The 20143-nt window shown below is 37.3% G+C and overlaps 1 protein-coding gene across 1 annotated transcript in view; it reads left to right on the top strand.

The window, feature by feature from the left end:
* CCDC126 (coiled-coil domain containing 126) overlaps window positions 1–7707 on the top strand; it is a 53788-nt gene extending 46081 nt beyond the window's left edge. The window contains exon 3 of the mRNA XM_065884228.1: window positions 5910–7707. Coding sequence (XP_065740300.1) covers window positions 5910–6094 — 185 coding nt within the window. The 3' untranslated portion in view covers window positions 6095–7707. The remainder of the gene's footprint in view (window positions 1–5909) is intronic.
* The last annotated feature ends 12436 nt before the right edge of the window (window positions 7708–20143 follow it).

Here is a 20143-nt window from a genome sequence, read left to right as displayed (position 1 = left end):
CATTACTGATTTTTCCCTCTGTTCCTTAGGCTTGGGATGATAGTGGCTTCCTGCTGTGCCTCACAATCTCTTGATTATGTTTATTGTAGCAAGAATCTTTTTATATCCAATATCTTTAGTATATTTAATAGCATTGTAACCTTTTTTGTTTTGTTTTGTTATATTCATTCGTTTGTTTTATTTTTTAGATTCCATTATATCGTCCTTTTGATTTTTGTATACTGTGGAATAATTGGGCTAGGTGCTATTTTGATAGTATGTGTGTTCTTATGTGCCTTTGTATTAGCCTGTTTTTTTTCCCTTAAACAATTTGATTTCTTCTCCCAGAGTAGGGAAACTTAAAGCAGGAGCAGAACAACCTTAAAGGGTTTTATTTCCTAAGTCTGGTTCTTCATGTTAATCTCAACCATGATACCACCTACCAAGCATGAATCAGACATTCAGCAAATGTTCATTTCCAGCATTTGTTGACTGTCTACTATGTGATAAAGCATCAAGCTGGATGAGCTGAGTAAAAGGTTATGGTATGGTCTCCAATTCCAGGTTGTTTTTAGGGGTTCTGAACCGGGTCCCGTGGTAGGATTCTTATTGCTAGCACTTTCAGTGATAGGGCTTTGTGGGGAAGTACTGTGGACTCCCATAGAGTGTAAATGTATAATTCCCATAACTATATAGTCACATGAAATGTAAACAGAAAATTGTAATGTGAATCTAGAGAAAGGGTGAGTTTTGCTATGTTCAAAGGGATCATTGTGGTTTTTCAACTAACTGATTTTATATCATCGAATAAGGTAATTTAGATTTCTTAGTCTTTTAAAATACTTTATTAAAACTATTGATTTTAGGGCTTCCCTGGTGGCGCAGTGGTTGAGAGTCCGCCTGCCGATGCAGGGGACACGGGTTCATGCCCCGGTCCGGGAAGATCTCACATGCCGCGGAGCGGCTGGGCCCATGAGCCATGGTCGCTGAGCCTGCGCGTCCGGAGCCTGTGCTCCATAACGGGAGAGGCCACAACAGTGAGAGGCCCGCGTACTACAAAAGAAAAGAACAAAACAACTGATTTTAGAAAATTTGAAAGGAGGATATGTGATAATTTAGAACACTGTTAAAGTAATATATAGTTTTTTCTGATTAAACCCAACTTTTCCTTTGAGTACTTTTTTGATGGAAAACTGATTACTTAACTTACAAATTATGTTTAAAATAAAATGAATTTTTCCAAAGAGAATTGGTGTAAGCATTTATCAAAGGCTGTGGACACCACTATTCTGCAGCGTCGTAATAAAATATAAGCAGGAAGCTCAGATATATGCTACATGGAATTTAGATTGGAAACGTAGTGGCCTTTGTCACTGTTATAACCCAAATTATTTGTAAAAAAAAAACCTGACTGTGTGTGTGGAAAAAAAAAGTGTATGCATGTAGAAAGTAATAACATAAAAGGAAAAAATTGTTGGGGTAGGCTGAAGATATATATACATTTCCTCTAAAGAAGCAATAGTCAAATGCAATGTGTAGATTTCATTTGAATTCTGATTCAAGCAAATCAACTGTAAGAAGACAATTTTCAGACAATCAGGAAAATCTGGATATGGAACAGGTGTTAAACTACTTAAATTAAGAAATTACTATAAATTTTGTTAAGCATGATAATAGCACAATGGTTAAGTTCTTTAAAAGTTAAAGGTGCATTCTGAAGAATTTACAGTGAAATGACATGATGTCTGGGATTTGACCTAAAATACTTTTGGAGAAAAAAGGTGGAAGAGGAGAGATGAACCAAGAATAGCAAAATATTGTTCATTGTGAAAGGCAAGTGATGAGAATTAGGTCCATGAGTACTCATTATACTATTCTTTCTCTGCTTGTGTATGTTTGAAATTTTCCAAAATTAAAGAAATTGAAAATGTTAAAAAAAAACATGAGATACAGTATATCTACTCATCATTAGACACCATAGAGGTAAATATATATATATGTATATATATATACATACATACATATATATATATTCTTTTTGCATCTGCACTGTAGTGGAAAACCCTGAATTTGGGGCCTTGGAAGCAAAAGACTGGGGTCTGAATTCTAGTTTTCCTACCTGCTAATAATGTTTACTTTTTTAAAAATAAATTTTATTTTATTTATTTTATTTTTGGCTGAGTGGGGTCTTCATTGCTGCGCATGGGCTTTCTCTAGGGCAGCGAGTGGGGGCTACTCTTTGTTGCAGTGCACAGGCTTCTCATTGCAGTGGCTTCTCGTTGCGGAGCACGGACTCTAGGCACGTGGGCTTTAGTAATTGTGGCACGCAGGCTCAGTAATTGTGGCGCACAGGCTTAGTTGCTCTGCGGCATGTGGGATCTTCCTAGCCCAGAGCTCATACCCGTTTCCCTTGCATTGGCAGGCGGATTCTTAACCACTGCGCCACCAGGGAAGCCCCTAAAATGTTTACTTTTTCAGTCTATTTTATACGGGAAAAAAAATAGACATGTATACTGAATATTACAATAACTAATAACAAGTAAGGTTTGTTGAGACCTTGTGCACCACACATTGAGCTAAGCCTTACGTATCATTTAATCCTTATTACTAATGAAAATATTAAATAATATATGGGAAAAAAAACCCCTGATGTGCACATATACATATATATGTATATGTATACAGACACACATATATATATAAAATACATATACATTACAATAAATTTGTATTTGATTTTAAAGAACCCCAACTTTTCCTTCAATTGCTATTCCTAACTATAACTAATCAGTGAGTAGGCTGTACCTTTATAATTCATGTCGCACTTCAGCTTGGTGTCAAACCTCTGAGGGCTTTAGCTTCATTTTATGTTAATATGATGGTAAGCTTCCCACCCCAGTCTGTTCTATGTAGCCTTCTCTGGCCTAGGTTGCCTACTTCTTCAAATATTGTATATGAGGTGGCTGCCAGGGAAAAACAGACTCAGCAGTTATCTTTTAATCTTGTTGCTGGAAGATTCTTTAAAATATATATATTTTAACTTACCAAATACTATTATAACTCTTGGTTGAAAGGTCTTAATAAAGAAATGCCCCCTCTCCCTAATCTTTTTTTTTTTTTTTTTTTTGCGGTACACCGGCCTCTCACTGTTGTGGTCTCTTCCATTGCGGAGCACAGGCTCTGGACGCGCAGGCTCAGCGGCCATGGCTCACGGGCCAGGCCGCTCCGCGGCATGTGGGATCTTCCCGGACCGGGGCACGAACCTGTGTCCCGTGCATCGGCAGGCGGACTCTCAACCACTGCGCCACCAGGGAAGCCCTCCCTAATCTTTTATTTTGAAAATTCTCAGTCTACAGAAAGTTAGGGAAAATTATGTGGTAAACATCATATATCTTTCCTCTAGATTCATCATTTACTAAAAATTTTTCTATATTTTTATCTTTCCTTCTCTATGCAAATATATATGCTTTTAGGGGGTACATATCATGACATTTTATCCCTAAATACTTCTTATCAAAGAATTTTTCTTATACTTTTTTTCTTGTGCATACCCACTAAACTAGAATATTTAAGTGTTCATGATGAATGAGGCCAAAAGAGACACTGCTTGATTTCCTCCATCACTAGACTTTCTCCAAATAGTTTTTCCCCTCACTTTATATTACATTGATTTTTTTGTTGATTTATTTCTAATCACTTTTTACAATCACTGCTACCACTACTCTCACTACTCCTTTCTGAAATCTGTTTTCCTTTTTTCACTTTAAGAAAATTATGGTAAAATGTATGTAACATAAAATTTGCCATCTTAACCATTTAAAAAAAATATTTTATTTGTTTATTTTTGGCTGCGTTGGGTCTTCGTTGCTGCACGCAGACTTTCTCTCCTTGCAGTGAGCAGGGGCTACTCTTCGTTGTGGTGCATGGGCTTCTCATTGCGGTGGCTTCTCTTGTTGCAGAGCACAGGCTCTAGGTTGCTGGCTTCAGTAGTTGTGGCTCGCAGGCTATATAGTGCAGGCTCAGTAGCTGTGGCGCACAGGCTTAGTTGCTCCACGGCATGTGGGATCTTCCCAGACCAGGGCTCGAACCTGTGTCCCCTGCATTGTCAGTTGGATTCTTAACCACTGCACCACCAGGGAAGCCCTGCCATCTTAACCATTTTTAGGTGTACAGTCCAGTGGCATTAATTATATTCAATGTTGTACAGCCATCACTACTACCTAAAACTTGCATCACCCCTCACAAGAAACTCTGTAACTTTACCATTAAGCAGTAACTTGCCATTCCCCCCTTCCCCTGGTCTTTGGTAACCTCTAATCTACCTTCTGTCTCTACGTATTTTTCTATTGTAGGTAGTCCAAATAAGTGGAATCATACAGTATTTGTCCTTTTTTTGTCTGGCTTATTTCACTTTGCATAATGTCTTCAAGGTTCATCCATTTTGTATTACGTATCAGAACGTCATTCCTTTTTATGGCTAAATAATATTCCCTGTATGTTAATACCACATTTTGTTGATTTTTTGATCTACTGATGGACACTTAGGTTGTTTCCACTTTTTGGCTATTGTGAATAATTCTGAAATAAACATTGGTGTACAAGTATCTCTTTGAGTCTCTGCTTTCACTTTTTGGGTTAGATACCTAGGAGTGGAATTACTGGGTCACATGGTCATTTTATGTTTAGCTTTTTGAGAAACTGCCGAACTGTTTTCTGTGGTGGCTGTGCCATTCTATACTCCTGCCAGCAGTGTATGAGCGTCCCAGTGTCTTCACATTTTTGCCAATGCTTATTTTCCCTTTCTTTGATTATAGCCATCCTAGTAGACTTAAAGTGGTATTTCATTGTGATGTTGGGTATCTTTTCATGTGCTTACTGTTCATTTGCGTATCTTTTTTGGAGAAATGTTTATTCAAGTCCTTTGATGATTTTAAAAATTGAGTGGTTTATCTTTTTGTTGTTGGGTTTAGGAGTTCTTTATATGTTCTTGATACTAAGCCCTTGTCAGATATATGATTTGCAAATATTTTCTTCCATTCTCTAGATTGTCTTTTCACTTTCTAGATAATATCTTTTGATGTCCAAAAGTTTTAAATTTTGATGAAGTCCAATTTATCTGTTGTTTCTTCTGCTTTTCGTGATAGCTTAGTAACAGAACCATCAGCAACTTTATGAGTTGTTGTTAAATTATTTTTCCCCTGATCACAGATTAGGGTTTGAGCTGCCTTTTTTGGTCCAGGACCAACGAAAAATAACAATATTAGTTGCCACTGACTGAATACATAATATGTGTTAGGTGCCATTGGGAAACCTGAGAAAAGAGGATTCTAGGGAAGCAAAGGGTCAAAATGTCATTCTTTCCAGGTAAATTCTACTAAAACCCTTAACCTCCCAGAGAGATTAGAAGATATAGTCTTCCCCATCATTTTCTAGGCAGAACTAGTATCTGTACTGCACTGATTGGGTTCCTGGCATCTGCTCTGGATCCTAGGCTGCTCCTAAACTTCAGCCTGTGGAGGTTCCAGGTTTCTTGTTTCTACATTTCCTTGAATTTCTTAGTTAGCTCAGCTAGCTTTTTACCTTACCTGCCTAGTCCACAGTTGTCTTTTCAGACTAAGAAACTCAAAGTAAATGGGTTCCTTACAGAGAGACTAACATTTCAAACCAGCCTTTACATCTGTTTTATTGCACTAGAAAAGTAAGTTTCCCCACAGTTATAACTCTGAAATTCCGTTAGGAAGCTCTGTATGTGATGCTATTCATTAAAATAGTTAGGCTTTTTCTACGTGTGGTATGAGTGCTTTCCCTCTAGTATATTTCCTTTCGGATGAGTTGATAATTGTTCACTTTTCCCCTCAAACTATGAAAACACAAATATTAAGTGCTCTATCAGTCTTTAATATGGTTCATTCTCATTTTCTTCCCCCTAGCTGATTTAAAAAGAACAATTGCTGTCCTTTTGGATGACATTTTACAACGTTTGGTAAAGCTGGAGAACAAAGTCGACTATATTGTTGTAAACGGCTCAGCAACCAACACTACCAATGGTACTAGTGGGAATCTGGTGCCTGTGACGACAAATAAAAGGATAAATGTATCAGGCAGCATTAGATAGCAGTTGAAGATCAGCTTGTGCTGCTACGTTCACCGTGGATTATATCCTATGGCAGAAAAGCTTTTATATCGCTGGCTAGCATAGAGTAATACTTTACAATAAAACCTCTATGCATTTTCAAGGAGTATGCTGGATTCATGGAACTCTAATTCTGTATATAAATTTTAAAAGTTATTTGCTTTCAGGCACAACTCTTCAACGCTGTATTATATCCTTAAAGGGAACTTGGTAACCTGGTTGATGTAGTAAGCAGGTAGGTGATCTTTGTATAAATCTTTGTGTTTGAGATCAAGTTGAAACAAAAACACTGAAAGACATGGATTCATTTCTATAAAATATTTATTTAAATATATGACATGTTTCTCAGACAAGTGAAGAATATTGTTACTGAATCATTCTGTCATTTGTTATCAGTAGATGTGACTGTTTGACTAATACTATTAGAAAATGTGCTTACTTCCAGTACTTACTATATTTTGTTATTCAGATTATGAGCAGAGAGAAAGGAAGTACAATGTTGAAAATAATGTTTTGAAATCATGACCCAAAGAATGTCTTCATTTGCACTATCCCTTCAGAATAACTGGAGGTCAATTATTGTATATTTTTAAAAATTACATTTATAAGAGTATAATCTTGAAATGGGTAGTAGCCACTGTTCATAACCTATTCTAAACATTGGGACAATTAAATAACATTAAAATAGTAATTTCTAATCTCATATGTAACATTTTCTTATATACTTATGTTCTGAAGAATAAAAGATATTTATGATGAGATTAAAAATAAGTATTAATTCATGATTTTCATATACATGAATGTTTAAAGTGTAACCCTTTGATTATGTTGTCAAGAAAGCACATTATTTCAATATTCCGGTAATTTTTGCTTATATTGGCAAGGGCGAAAGAAACTGAGATATTTGTGAGACTGGGACTCTTAAGGACTTTAGCCAGATGTATATAATAAAAGTATTTGTGTTGCATTAAACTGCTTGGAAAATGGTAACATTATAGTACGTAGTATCCTGCTTTATGAAATTTTGGATTTGTATAATAGATACATTAGATATTCATTTTATATAATGAGCACTTAAAATAATTAAGAATGTTTAAAATGTAATTTAAATTATGAAGATGGACTATCTTTTCAGGAAAACAGCTATTCTATATAGCACAAGAAATCTTAATCTTGGGTAATTCTACTATAGAGCAAAGTACACCTTTATTTAAATTTACCTTGTAGCAAATTTAATTGCCATATGGTGCCCTATGTTTCATAGTATTTATTCTCTATAACAACTGCTTAAGTGCAGCTAGCTTCTAGATTTAGACTGTATTGAATTTATTTTGGTTTTGGATATTGTATTGTTCATCATTACAATGTGCTACCAGACATAGTAGCAATAATTATAATGTTTTATTAAAGTTAAGTATGAGAAAATATTTCATGAAAGGTATCTTTCCAGACTCTTCCCTGTACCCTACCTTTATGTGAAGAAATTATTTATATACCATTTTCAGGTAAAGTTTGGAATAATTGTTCAGTCTCTCATTAGATGTTGACATTTTTGTTTTCAGGGATGAAATAAAATGTATTATTTGTACTTTAAAGTGTTATCATAAGTTTTTTCTTTAATGGTGATTGTGCATTTAATAAATGGTAAATAATTAAAAGGAATCTTAGATAATTTGGGTTTTGTTCCATGAATTCCAGATAGCTGTTTCAAAAGAGAAAAATGGAAGATTGCCTTGTTCAGGTTAGGCGAGTCTGAGTTTGGGGACTGATGGGAACAAATCTGGGGATTGTGATTGGAGGTGGTTCCTAGGCTTGTACTGTCAAGTCGAAGTTTACTGGTGAGTTTTTTTTAATTTAAATTTTTAAATTTTTATTTTATATTGGGGTATAGTTGATTAATAATGTTGTGTTAGTTTCAGGTGTACAGCAAAGTAATTCAGTTATACATAAACATGTATCTATTCTTTTTCAAATTCTTTTCCCATTTAGGTTATTACAGAGTATTGAGCAGAGTTCCCTGTGCTATACAGTAGGTCCTTGTTGGTTATCTATTTTAATAGCAGTGTATACACGTCAATCCCAAACTCCCGATCTGTCCCTACCCCCCACCCTTCCTTCCTGTTAACCATAAGTTTATTCTCTTAATCTGTGAGTCTGTTTCTGTTATGTAAATAAGTTCATTTGTATCTTTTTTTTTTTTAGGTTTTGCTTATAAGCTGATATCATATATTTATCTTTCTCTGTCTGACTTGCTTCACTTAGTATGATAATCTCCAGGTCCATCTGTGTTGCTGAAAATGGCATTATTTCATTCATTTTAATGGCTGAATATTATTCCATTGTATATATCTAACACACCTTCTTTATCCATTCCTCTGTTGATGGACATTTAGGTTGCTTCCATGTCTTGGCTATTGTAAACATTGCTGCAGTGAACATTGGGGTGCATATATCCTTTCCTTTAAAAAAAAATTAATTAATTAGTTGATTTTTGGCCGCATTGTGTCTTTGTTGCTGCATGTGGGCTTTCTCTAGTTGCAGCGAGCAGGGCCTACTTTTCGTTGTGGTGCACGGGCTTCTCACTGTGGTGGCTTCTCTTGTTGTGGAGGCGCTTGGAGTGCAGGCTTCATAGTTCTGGCTCGTGGGCTCTAGAGCACAGGCTCAGTAGTTGTGGCGCACGGGCTTAGTTGCTCTGTGGCATGTGGGATCTTCCCGGACCAGGGCTTGAACCCGTGTCCCCTGCATTGGCAGGCAGATTCTTAACCACTGTGCCACCAGGGAAGTCCCACATGTATCCTTTCAAACCATGTTTTCCTCCAGATATATGCCCAGGAGTGGGATTGCTGGATCTTATGGTAGCTCTATTTTTAGTTTTTTAAGGAACCTCCATACTGTGGCTGCACCAGTTTACATTTCCACTAACAGTGTAGGAGGGTTCCTTTTTCTCCACAGTCTCTCCAGGATTTATTGTTTGTAGACTTTATGATGATGGCCATTCTGACTGGTGTGAGGTGATATCATAGTTTTGATTTGCATTTCTCTAATAATTAGCGGTGTTGAACATCTTTTCATGTGCCTCTTGGCCATCTGCATGTCTTCTTTGGAGAAATGTCTGTTTAGGTCTTCTACCCATTTTTTGATTGGGTTGTTTGTTTTTTTCATATTGAGCTGCATGGGCTGTTTGTAAATTTTGCAGATATTAAATCCCTTGTCAGTTGCATTGTTTGCAAATATTTTCTCCCATTCTGTGGATTGTCTTTTTGTTTTGCTTATGGTTTCCTTTTGCTGTGCAAAAGCGTTTGAGTTTAATTAGGTCCCATTTGTTTAATTTTGTTTTTATTTTCATTACTCTAGGAGACAGATCAAAGAAAGATATGCTGTGATTTATGTCAGAGAGTGTTCTGCCTATATATTCCTCTAAGAGTTTTATAGTATGCACTCTTACATTTAGGTCTTTAATCCATTTGGAGTTTATTTTTGTGTATGGTGTTAAAGAATGTTCTAATTTCATCTTTTTGCATGTAGCTATCCAGTTTCCCAGTACCATTTATTGAAGAGACTATCTTTTCTCCATTGTATAGTCTTGCCTCCTTTGTTATAGATTAATTGACCATAGGTTCGTGGGTTTATTTCTGGGCTTTCTATCCTGTTCCATTGATCTATATTTCTGTTTTTTGTGCCAGTACCATACTGTTTTGATGACTATAGCTTTGTAGTATAGTCTGAAGTCAGGGAGCCTGATTCCTCCAGCTCCGTTTTTCTTTCTCAAGATTGCTTTGGCCATTTGGGGTCTTTTGGGTCTCCATACAGATTTTAAGATTTTTTGTTCTAGTTCTGTGAAAAGTGCCATTGGTAATTTGATAGGGATTTTATTGAATCTGTTGATTGCCTTGGGTAGTATAGTCATTTTGACAATGTTGATTCCTGCAATCAAAGAACATGGTATATCTTTCCATCTGTTCATATCATCTTTGATTTCTTTTATCAGCATCTTACAGTTTTCGGAGTACAGGTTGTTTGCTTCCTCAGGTAAGTTTATTCCTAGGTGTTTTATTCTTTTTGATATGATGGTAAATGGGTTGTTTCTTTAATTTCTCTTTCTGATCTTTCGTTGTTAGTGTGTAGAAATTCAACCAGTTTCTGTGTATTAACACATTATTGACTGGGGGATTTTTGCAGAAACTAACACCTGTAGCTGGCGATTTGTAATGTAAGTGAATATTGAAACACCCGCGTTTGAGTAAATATCAACAACTTTTTTTGCACTTAATGTATTTATTTGAAACTTCATACATGTCATACTAAAGCATTCTAATATTTCATTAGAGTGTGATAGGCAGTATAGCAGGCACCTCTGTTCAGGGGAACAGAACATCTATTACAAATATACTGTGTTTCCCTGCACTTTCCCCTGGAAGAACAGACTCTATACTTTCCAGCGGCATTTTTTGTGAGTCCTGTGGGTATTATTTCCTCTAGAATATGTTCTTTTATTTTACCTGATAGTCGACAAGGTGGATCTTTGTTGGGAGCTCTTTTAGAAATGCCACAAGAAGGACCGGGTGCGGGACTAACACTACATTCACCAGAATGGTCAGTTACCCATTCTCTAGCTACTGCTAACAAAATTTGCTTGTAAGTCATTTTGTTCTGTACATTAAGGCTACAGTAAGTTTTAAACGGCTCTAGGTGTGCATGCTTCAGTAGTTGCGGCGCACGGGCTTAGTTGCTCCGTGGCACGTGGGATCTTCCCGGACCAGGGCTTGAACCCGTGTCCCCTGCATTGACATGCGAATTCTTAACCACTGTGCCACCAGGGAATTCCTCCTTTTTCATTTCTAATTTTATTGATTTGAGCCCTCTCTCTTTTTCTTGATGAGTCTGGCTAAAGATTTATCAATTTTGTTTATCTTTTCAAAGAACCGGCTGTTAGTTTCATTGATCTTTTCTATTGTTTTCTTCATTTCTGTTTCATTTATTTCTGCTCTTATCTTTATGATTTCTTTCCTTCTACTAACTTTGGGTTTTGTTTGTTCTTCTGTCTCTAGTTGCTGTAGGTGTAAGGTTAGGTTGTTTATTTGAGATTTTTCTCGTTTCCTGAGGTAAGATTGTATTGCTATAAACTTCCCTCTTAGAACTGCTTTTGCCGTGTCCCATAGGTTTTTTTTTTTTTTTTTTGTCCCATAGGTTTTTGAGTGAATTAGAGTCTAATTCACTGATGTAACCTGGGCATATACAATTGTGTACACATATACATTATGTGTGTGGCACATAATAGGTGCCTGATAAATATTTGTTAATGCAAGTTCCTCAGCCATTTTACACTTTTTGCTTTGTGCATCTGTACCTTTATATTAAAAAAAGACATTCTTTTTGTACAACATATCATGAACTTATTTCCAAGTTAGTAAGTATATAACTTTCATGGTTATTGCATTGTGTGAAATGAATATCACAGTTGATATATCTTTCACTCAATTATTGGGCATTTTGGTTGCATATAAAAGATTTAGACCTTGGTGTGGGACAAATCTAAAGCCTGCCCTCTTTCCATTATTCCTTGTTGTCTAGATGCTAGAGGGTAACCTAATAAAGTGTGGTTAATATCCATTTGGGGGAGACAAAATAAAGTGTTGAAATATCTCTACTGGAAGAACAGAGAAAATCCAAAACTGGTGATCATCCTCAGGCTTTGTTTTATATCATGAGCAGCAGGCTAGAACCATTTTGCGAAGTAGGGAAAAGACTGAGAATAAAATGTACAGTGGCTAATCCATAATTGGGTTAGAGCACTGGGAGGGGATTGGTTAGTAGTCAAACTTGTGCTTAATCAGATCAGGTTTGTCATTTTATAGCTTTTGGCTTAAAACGAATCAGTAATATTAGTGTGTATTTAGGTAAGGAAGTTAAGCCATAAAGATTTTTTTAAATTATTGTGTTTTTTTTTAGATTTTATCCGTGTTAGTATCTTTCAGACATCTTTCCTGAATGAGTTTAGGACCTCCAGTGAGTCCTTATTAGGTCAAGTGTAACTTCGCGTTGCTTCTAAGTGTTGATTAGCATCATCGTTTGTTTAAATAAATCATTATTTTTCATTTAGCTTTCTCAGGTGCTTAATTCTTCCACCCACCCACTCTTTCTTTACTATCTCATACCAATTAGACATTAATAGTTAACACTGATTTTTTTCAGGCAAAGAAGTAAACTATGGTTCTGAAGATTGTTTTTAAGTGGGATGGTGATATATAATAAGAAAGCTTGAGGAGAGGAAACATTTTGAACCACTGGTGTTTGGGAATTTACCCATAACAGATTATGTTCAATTTTGAGGTAAATGTGTTTTTTGTTTGCTTGTTTGTTTTTCATCTTCATGAGTTTGAAAAGGAGGAAAAAATCCTCTGTTATTTTTTTCTTCAAATCTGAACTAGGAGTTTCAGGCCCCAAACCTTGAGTGGATGATTGAATCAGGAGGTGCCAGAAAGGGCCCCTCTGCCAGGTGAGAGGGGCCACGGGCCCCTGCTTCCTGAAAGAGACTCTATACCTTGTCTATTAAAACTGTTCAAAACCACACAATGTTCTGGGAGGAAGGATTTAGAGCAGGAAGGATTTGGAGAATTTATTTTTAATACTATCCCGCATGTAATGAGATCATTACAGTAACAGTTATGGAGCATTTGCTCAGGGCTGTGCCCTGCATTGTGCTCATCATGCACAGTGTCTTGTTTAATATGCAGAACAGCTTTGTGCGGGAGGTTCTGGTACCCCATTTTCACAGATCTTTTAGCTGCACAGCACAGATTCAGACCCAGAAGGAGTCTGTGCTCCTGACCACCCTGCCTTACCAGCGGTGCTGCCAATCTGGGCTTAAATAAGCTCAAGCATTCCCCTTCCCTCCCCTAATCTTGTCCCCAAGACTTACAAACTTCTCTGCTCTGATCCAAGAGAGATCTCCTCACTGTGTCCTCAACGGCCTGGGTCAGCAGAGCGCACAGAGTCTGCAAAGGCGTCACACGGTATGTATTGGGCCCCCAGGCATTGGTGGTAACCCCACCCAGGCTGATGGCCCAGGATGGCTGGGTTTGGGGGTGACGGGAGATGAACACATGCCATGGTATTTGGGAGCTTATGAACATGCCTGCCATGATAGCGGCTGTTACATCCTTTCTTGGAATAAAGGGAAACAAGGAATCGGCCTAGTGCATATTCTCCAGGGTGAAGAGAATCTTCTCAGTCTCCTCATTAAGGCCATTTTTTGGTATCCAGCATGGGATTCAGGGCACTATCAACTCACCTATGGCAGTTCTCCATCAATGTCAAGTCTAGTACTAAGATATTATTTGCAAGACTTAGGTTAGGGACTTTCTGGGGCCAAAATATTTCCACTCATTGGAGAACAGAGTGGGATTCAGGACCACATTCTTGGTCTGTTATTTTGCCCTTTGTAATCTCTTTGGGTTTCACACATGTATCATTTGATGACTTTTAAAGGAGCCTCATATTGTCTTGATATTGACTTGATATGTCTGACCTAAGCATTTCACAGAATATCTCTGTGTTTTCTAGAATACTATCTGAGCCTTAAAAACCTCTAGCCATTTCTCCAAAGCTTCCGTGTTGATTTGAGAGCGTTTTAAATTGCAGAAGCTCTGGGTCCATCTTTTTTCTTTATCTGGAAGACTGCTGCCTACTGCACATGGTCCATGCACTGATAATCAGACTGGAATTGATCTCTCCATGAAGAACCGAGGAAAAACTTTCATGGAAATCCTCTTTTTAGCATCTTCTTTATTACTTGTCCTGTATAATAAAAGGGCAACTCTTTCTCTGGCCTTCCCCTGAAGCTGATGTATTTAAAAATAGAATGAATGTAAAGAATGCTTGTTGTGAACTGTAAGAGTACGTTTTAGCTAAAAATGGCCTTCTCCTTTTAGCTTCCAGGCGAAGACACAGTTGGAGGAGAAAGGCAGGCAGAAGTTGGGGGTTGACATATTAATATAGTTTGTTTTCTTTTTCTCTGCTGGCTGCTGTCATCTTCTGCCTTGGAAAGTACCTAAGTGGTGCTTGGAAATAAACTTTCCCAGGGAAGGTGGTATGAATATTGATAGTTTTAATTAAAAATCACTTTCTGTCTCTTTGCATGACTTAATTCTTCTTACCTTTTTTCCTAAATATCATGTGTTATAAACAATATTGAGTTTAAATACAGTGCTAAATAACCATGGTTAACAGCAGAAGACAGGTAGCTCTTTCTTTGATTAAAACAAGTGACTTCTAACAGAGCCTCAGCTGAGGGGCTTGGAGACTGCATAAGTGGTCACTCTGCCTTCTGTTTCTAGAAATAAATTTTTCCTAAGGCTAAAAAGGAAGCCAAGGCCACAGCTCTGAAAGGGGGAAGTTTTTCTTATTGTCGATTAGTGCTCAGTTAACTTTATCAGGGAAGTAATGAGCTTGGGAAAGACTTTAAGTTACACCTTCTACACCTTTCTTCAGAGAGTCTTCACTTCACATACACTGATGCTAAGGTGCGGAGAATTGGTTTCTTCACAATGCAGAAGGCTAGATGGAAAGTATTCTTTGCCTCTGCAAAACCAAGATAGCTAGTATTTCTTGCTGATGATAAGGCATGAGGGCTGGCTGCATAGAAGTAGTGTCCCAACTCTAGGCACAGCTGGGACCCTTTGCCATCTTACAATGTCCTGTTGAAATTCCAAGCAGATGAAACCGAGCCCAGAAGTAGTCACAACTATGAAACAATCCTATTGTCAGGCTTTGGCTGCCCTATTTTATATCATGTAGTTCCGATTTGTTCTTTTCCATTGTGGAATGCCTTTCTCTTACTCTCTTTGGTTTGAGTACGATTAGTTTTTCCAATGTGTTTCTCAAGTTTTACCTACTTAGTATTACTAAGTTTTCTGTTCCCAGCCTTAAGAGATCGCCCTTTTCTCTGGAATCCCGTTTTGACTTGTCCCTGCTTCACGCATTTAGTCCTTCATTCACACTGTTCCCTCTGTCCGATTACGCTTCTCCCAGGTCTTTGCACGAGTGGCTTTTTCTTGAGAAATTCTTCAAGTCTGAACTGAATGCCACTTCTACAGAGAGACCTTCTCTCACTACCATTCTAAACTAGGAGGCCTTTCTGTATATTCAGAGACCGTCAGGTTCCTAGTACCCAGCACAGTAACTAGCACATAGTAAATGTTTGTTGAATGAATTAACAAATGAATTTGTTATTTCAATTTAATGTGTAATGATTTTCAGCTTAAGAACAAAAACGTTGGGAGGAAATTCAAACTGTGAATTGGAAAGAATTGAAATCTTTAAAATACCGAGTCTTTCATTCCGCAAATACCGTAACTCTTAAAATTTATTAAGGTCTTCTTTAAAGTTTCTCAGTAAACTTTTGTAAGTTTCCTTGCAGAGGCTTTATATGTGTTTTGTTGTATTGGGTTGGCCAAAAGGTTCGTTCGGGTTTTTCCCTAAGATGGTTCTAGTAGTGCTTAGTTGTCTTTAACTTCATTCAAAACAATTTTTTTAGATTGTATTGTGACGGCTGTTATATCAGCGTGCATTGAAAAAAAAAAACTTATCAAAATTGGTGAATTTTTGTGTGGCCATTTTAATATTGAAGATGGAAGGAAAAACAACATTTTTGGCATATTATGCTTTATTATTTCAAGAAAGGGGAAAGCACAACTGAAACGCAAAAAAAAGATTTGTGCAATGTGTGGAGAAGGTGCTGTGACTGATCGAACATCTCAAAAGTGGTTTGTGAAGTTTTGTGCTGGAGATTTCTCGCTGGACGATTCTCCACGGTCGGGTAGACCAGTTGAAGTTGATAGCAATCGAATTGAGACATTAATTGAGAACAATCAACATACCACGTGGGAGATAGCCGACATACTCAAAATACCCAAAGCAAGCGTTGAAAATCATTTGCACCAGCTTGGTTATGGTCATTGCTTTAACGTTTGGGTTCCATATAAGGTAAGCGAAAAAAACGTTCTTGACGGTACTTCCGCATGCGATTCTCTACTTAAACGTAAGGAAACGTTCCGTTTTTAAAGCAAATTGTGATGTGTGATGAAAAGTGGATACCGTACAATAACGTGGAATGGAAGAGATTGTGGGGCAAGTGAAATGAACGACCACCAACGACACCAAAGGCCGGCCTTCATCCAAAGAAGGTGATGTATATACGATGGGATTGGAAAGGTGTCCACTACTATGAGCTCCTTCCAGAAAGCCAAACAATTAATTCCAACAAGTGCTGCTCCCAATTAGACCAACTGAAAGTAGCACTCAATGAAAAGTTCCAGAATTAGTCAATAGAAAGTGCATAATCTTCCATCTGGATAACGTAAGACCACATGTGTTTCTTTGATGACCAAGCAAAAATTGTTACAGCTTGGCTGGGAAGTTCTGATTCATTCGCTGTATTCACCAGACATTGCACCTTTGGATTTCCATTTATTTCAGTCTTTACAAAATTCTCATAATGGAAAAAAATTTCAATTCCCTGGAAGGCTGTAAAAGGCACCTGGAACAGTTCTTTGCTCAGAGATTAAACGTTTTGGGAAGATGGAATTATGAAGTTGCCTGAAAAATGGCAGAAGGTAGTGGAACAAAACAGTGAATGTGTTCAATAATTAGTTCCTGGTGAAAATGAAAAGTGTGTCTTTTATTTTTGTTTAAAAACCGAAGGAACTTTTTGTCCTGCCCCATATTTATTACTAGATGTAATTTATAAATAGTATCTATTTACATTTCGTTTTTATTACTTGCATATAGAAAAATAAAAAGAACAAAAACTTTGATAACTCCTAGAATTGGGACATAAACAGAAGAGATGCGACGGATGTCTGCTTGTGTAAGGAACTAAGAAATTTTCTGCAAAGTAATTCATGCTAGTAGATGAAATCTGTGGGATGCCAGGGTATGTTTCAAGGGTAGTAGTACGAGTAAACAGGAATGACTCTGCATGTTCTCATATTCTCTGTGGTCTTCTCCTAGTTTTTCTCTGGGGACCTTGAGAAAAATGTTTTTTTATCTTTAAACAGTGTTTAATGCACATCTGACTGTATTATGATAGATGGATATAATTTAAATAAGACATGATCAAACTTTTAATCCAGTTATTTCTATGCAAAAACATCATTGTGTATTTTAATATAGAAAATAAATATGATTTTGAAGTTGATTTTTAAAAATACTCTAGCATTTTAAAGTTGAAGTTGAGAAAATTTGTTTCTTAACTTCCATTACTTTAATAGTATTACTTTTGGCAAATATGTGATTTCTGACTCAGTGCCTTCAACTCCAAAGCATTGATGATGCCTATCAATGTGACCCCATGGGGTTTGTGACCCCATGGGGTTTTGTTACAATAAACAGAGTATATCTAAAACCCTTTGAGTTCTTAGGAAGGAAATATATAAAAGAAGTATAATGAAATTGTTCATCTCAAGTTCCTAGCACAAGGCCTTGCACAGAGTTGGTTCAATACATATTTATTTATCACGAGAAAAGGAGTCTGTGGAATAGCACTTATAAAGCAATAGAAAGATATTTTACATTTCTACATTTCTTAGATTGTGTCACAATGCAGTCCATATCCAGGACTTAAGAGTTTTCTAAAAAACTCTGTTACATGGTACAGTATTTCAATAGGATATCAATTTAATGGGTCATGACTAGCATTTTGAAGTAATGGAATAAAATGGAAATAAATATCAGATGGCATCATAAGTAATAACAGTATTTCCTGAAACTTTTGATTCACATATCTGTGTGTGTGTGTTTCCTGGGTCATGATGTAAAATATATTTCTTTGGTAGGTTGAGGTTAAAAAAAGTTTTGAAGGCCACTGATATAATTATACAGATTATAATTTACACAGAGCTGTTCTCATTTTGCTTGATTTAAGAAGACAGATAATTGGAACAGAATTGTAGTTTGCTGCGAAGCAGCAAGGAGATAACAGAATTCTATGCCAGAAAAGCTGTATAGGACTCCCCCCACTGCAACCCCGGTTGGGGAGGTAATTAGAAGAAGCTAAAATACATCTGCTTTGCTAATCAAGTCATGTCCTGGGAGGTCCTTGGTCAATTTTTTTTTTTTTTCCTTTGGCCATGCCGCATAGCATGCGGGATCTTAGTTCCCTGACTGGGGATCGAACCTGTGCCCCCTGCCGTGGAAGCATGGAGCCCTAACCACTGAACCGCCAGGGAATTTCCCGGTCAAATTTTTCTTTATAAGCTTCCCTCCCCTCATACTGTGCAATTAATGATTTTCTCATTTCTTATAGGAAACAAATGGCACTGTCAAGTTATGACTATCAACTGTTTTTAAGTCATACCAAGAACTGTGCACAAGCTATCATGAAGACAAATTTTACATATTGCTTAAAAGGAATGAAAATTTATATTGTCCACATTCCTGTAACAAGTCCCTCTCTTTCTTCAAATTATGCTTACTTGCTACTTAATATATCTACCTGAGGAAAGCTTCCTCACTGAACCGATTTCAAACGAGGCGACAGAGCTTTACATTTATTTTACTATGAAAAGTTCATCCATACAGCAAGGTTGAAAGGATATGCCCACCATCTAGATTCTACCATTAATTCTTTTGTTATACTCTGCCACATCTATCTATTAAACCGTTTTATTTTTTTATGCTCTTTGAAACAAATTACAGTTTTCAGCCCCTTTTCCCTAAGTACTTTAACATGCACGTCATTAACTCAAGTATTAAAGTTTCTTCTCTAGATGTAAAGTTTATATACAATGAAATGCACACATTTTTAGCATACATTAGCTGAGTTTTGACAAATTCATTAGCCTGCTACCCAAACTTCTGTTAATATGTCGAATACTACCGTCCCACCAAAAAGGCCCCTTATACCGTCCCTAGTCAAATCCTACCCCACCTCAAGGCAGTTTTTTCCACCATAGATTAATTTTGCCTATTCTAGAATTTCATATAAATGGAACCATACAGTGTGTGCTCTTGTTTCTGGCTGCTTTCACTCATCATAATGTTTCTGATTTTCATTTATGTTGTTGTGTGTGTAATTTGTTTAATGCTGAGTAGTATTTCATTATATGAACGTAACACAGTTTGTATATTTCTTCTCCTATTGATAAACATTTGGGCTCTTTCTAGTTTAGGGCTATTATGATAAAACTGCCGTGAATGTTCTTTCTTTAAAATATTTATTTATTTATTTGGCTGCGTCGGGTCTTAGTTGCTGCACGTGGGATTCATTGTTGCAGTGCGCCACCTCAGTAGTTGCAGCGCGCCAGCTCAGTAGTTGCAGCACACGGGCTCTAGAGTGCACGGGCTCGGTAGTTGTGGCACGTGGGCTTAGCTGCCCCGCAGCGTGTGGGATCTTAGTTCTCTGACCAGGGATCGAACCCATGTCCCCTGCATTGGAAGACGGATTCTTAGCCACTGCACCACCAGGAATTCCCATGAACATTCTTATAGAAGTCTTTTTTGTGAACATAAATTTTCATTGCTTTTGGATAGATACCTAGGAGTGACATTACTGGGTCGTATGGTAAGTGTGTTAAGAAATGTACTGTGTCTTCCAAAGTGGTTGTGCATGTGGCACTCTCACTGACAGTAGAGTTTTGATTAGATGTCTCCACGTTTGCCCACGCTCAGGGAGGTAATAGCAGGGCCATAACACCTCACTCCTTTGAAACAGTTGCTCCATGGTGCCCACAGGACATAGTTGTAGATGGTGAGCAAACGCGTAACGTCGTGTGAGTGGAGGTCCCGAACTGTTCATGCACACACCGGAAAAAAGAAAGTTCTACCAGCAGAAGGATGAAAAAGCATTGTCTTCAAGACAGAGAATAAAGGGACTAATAGAAGGACCCTTGGACCAGTCTCTGTCTGTTGGTGTCCCCAAACTTATCTCATTGCTAATTTAAAGAAAGTGAGGCCTAGCCCAGAGGAGAGAGTAACTCTTTGGCAATATTCTAAACCAAGTTGCTACCTATTTCCCTGGGAATAATTGTGTGT

This window comes from Phocoena phocoena, chromosome 9 (assembly GCF_963924675.1).
Source record: "Phocoena phocoena chromosome 9, mPhoPho1.1, whole genome shotgun sequence".
In the NCBI taxonomy this organism is placed as follows: Eukaryota; Metazoa; Chordata; class Mammalia; order Artiodactyla; family Phocoenidae; genus Phocoena; species Phocoena phocoena.
The sequence above is the reverse complement of the archived record's forward strand: the minus strand, read 5'-3'. Positions and strand labels throughout refer to the sequence as shown.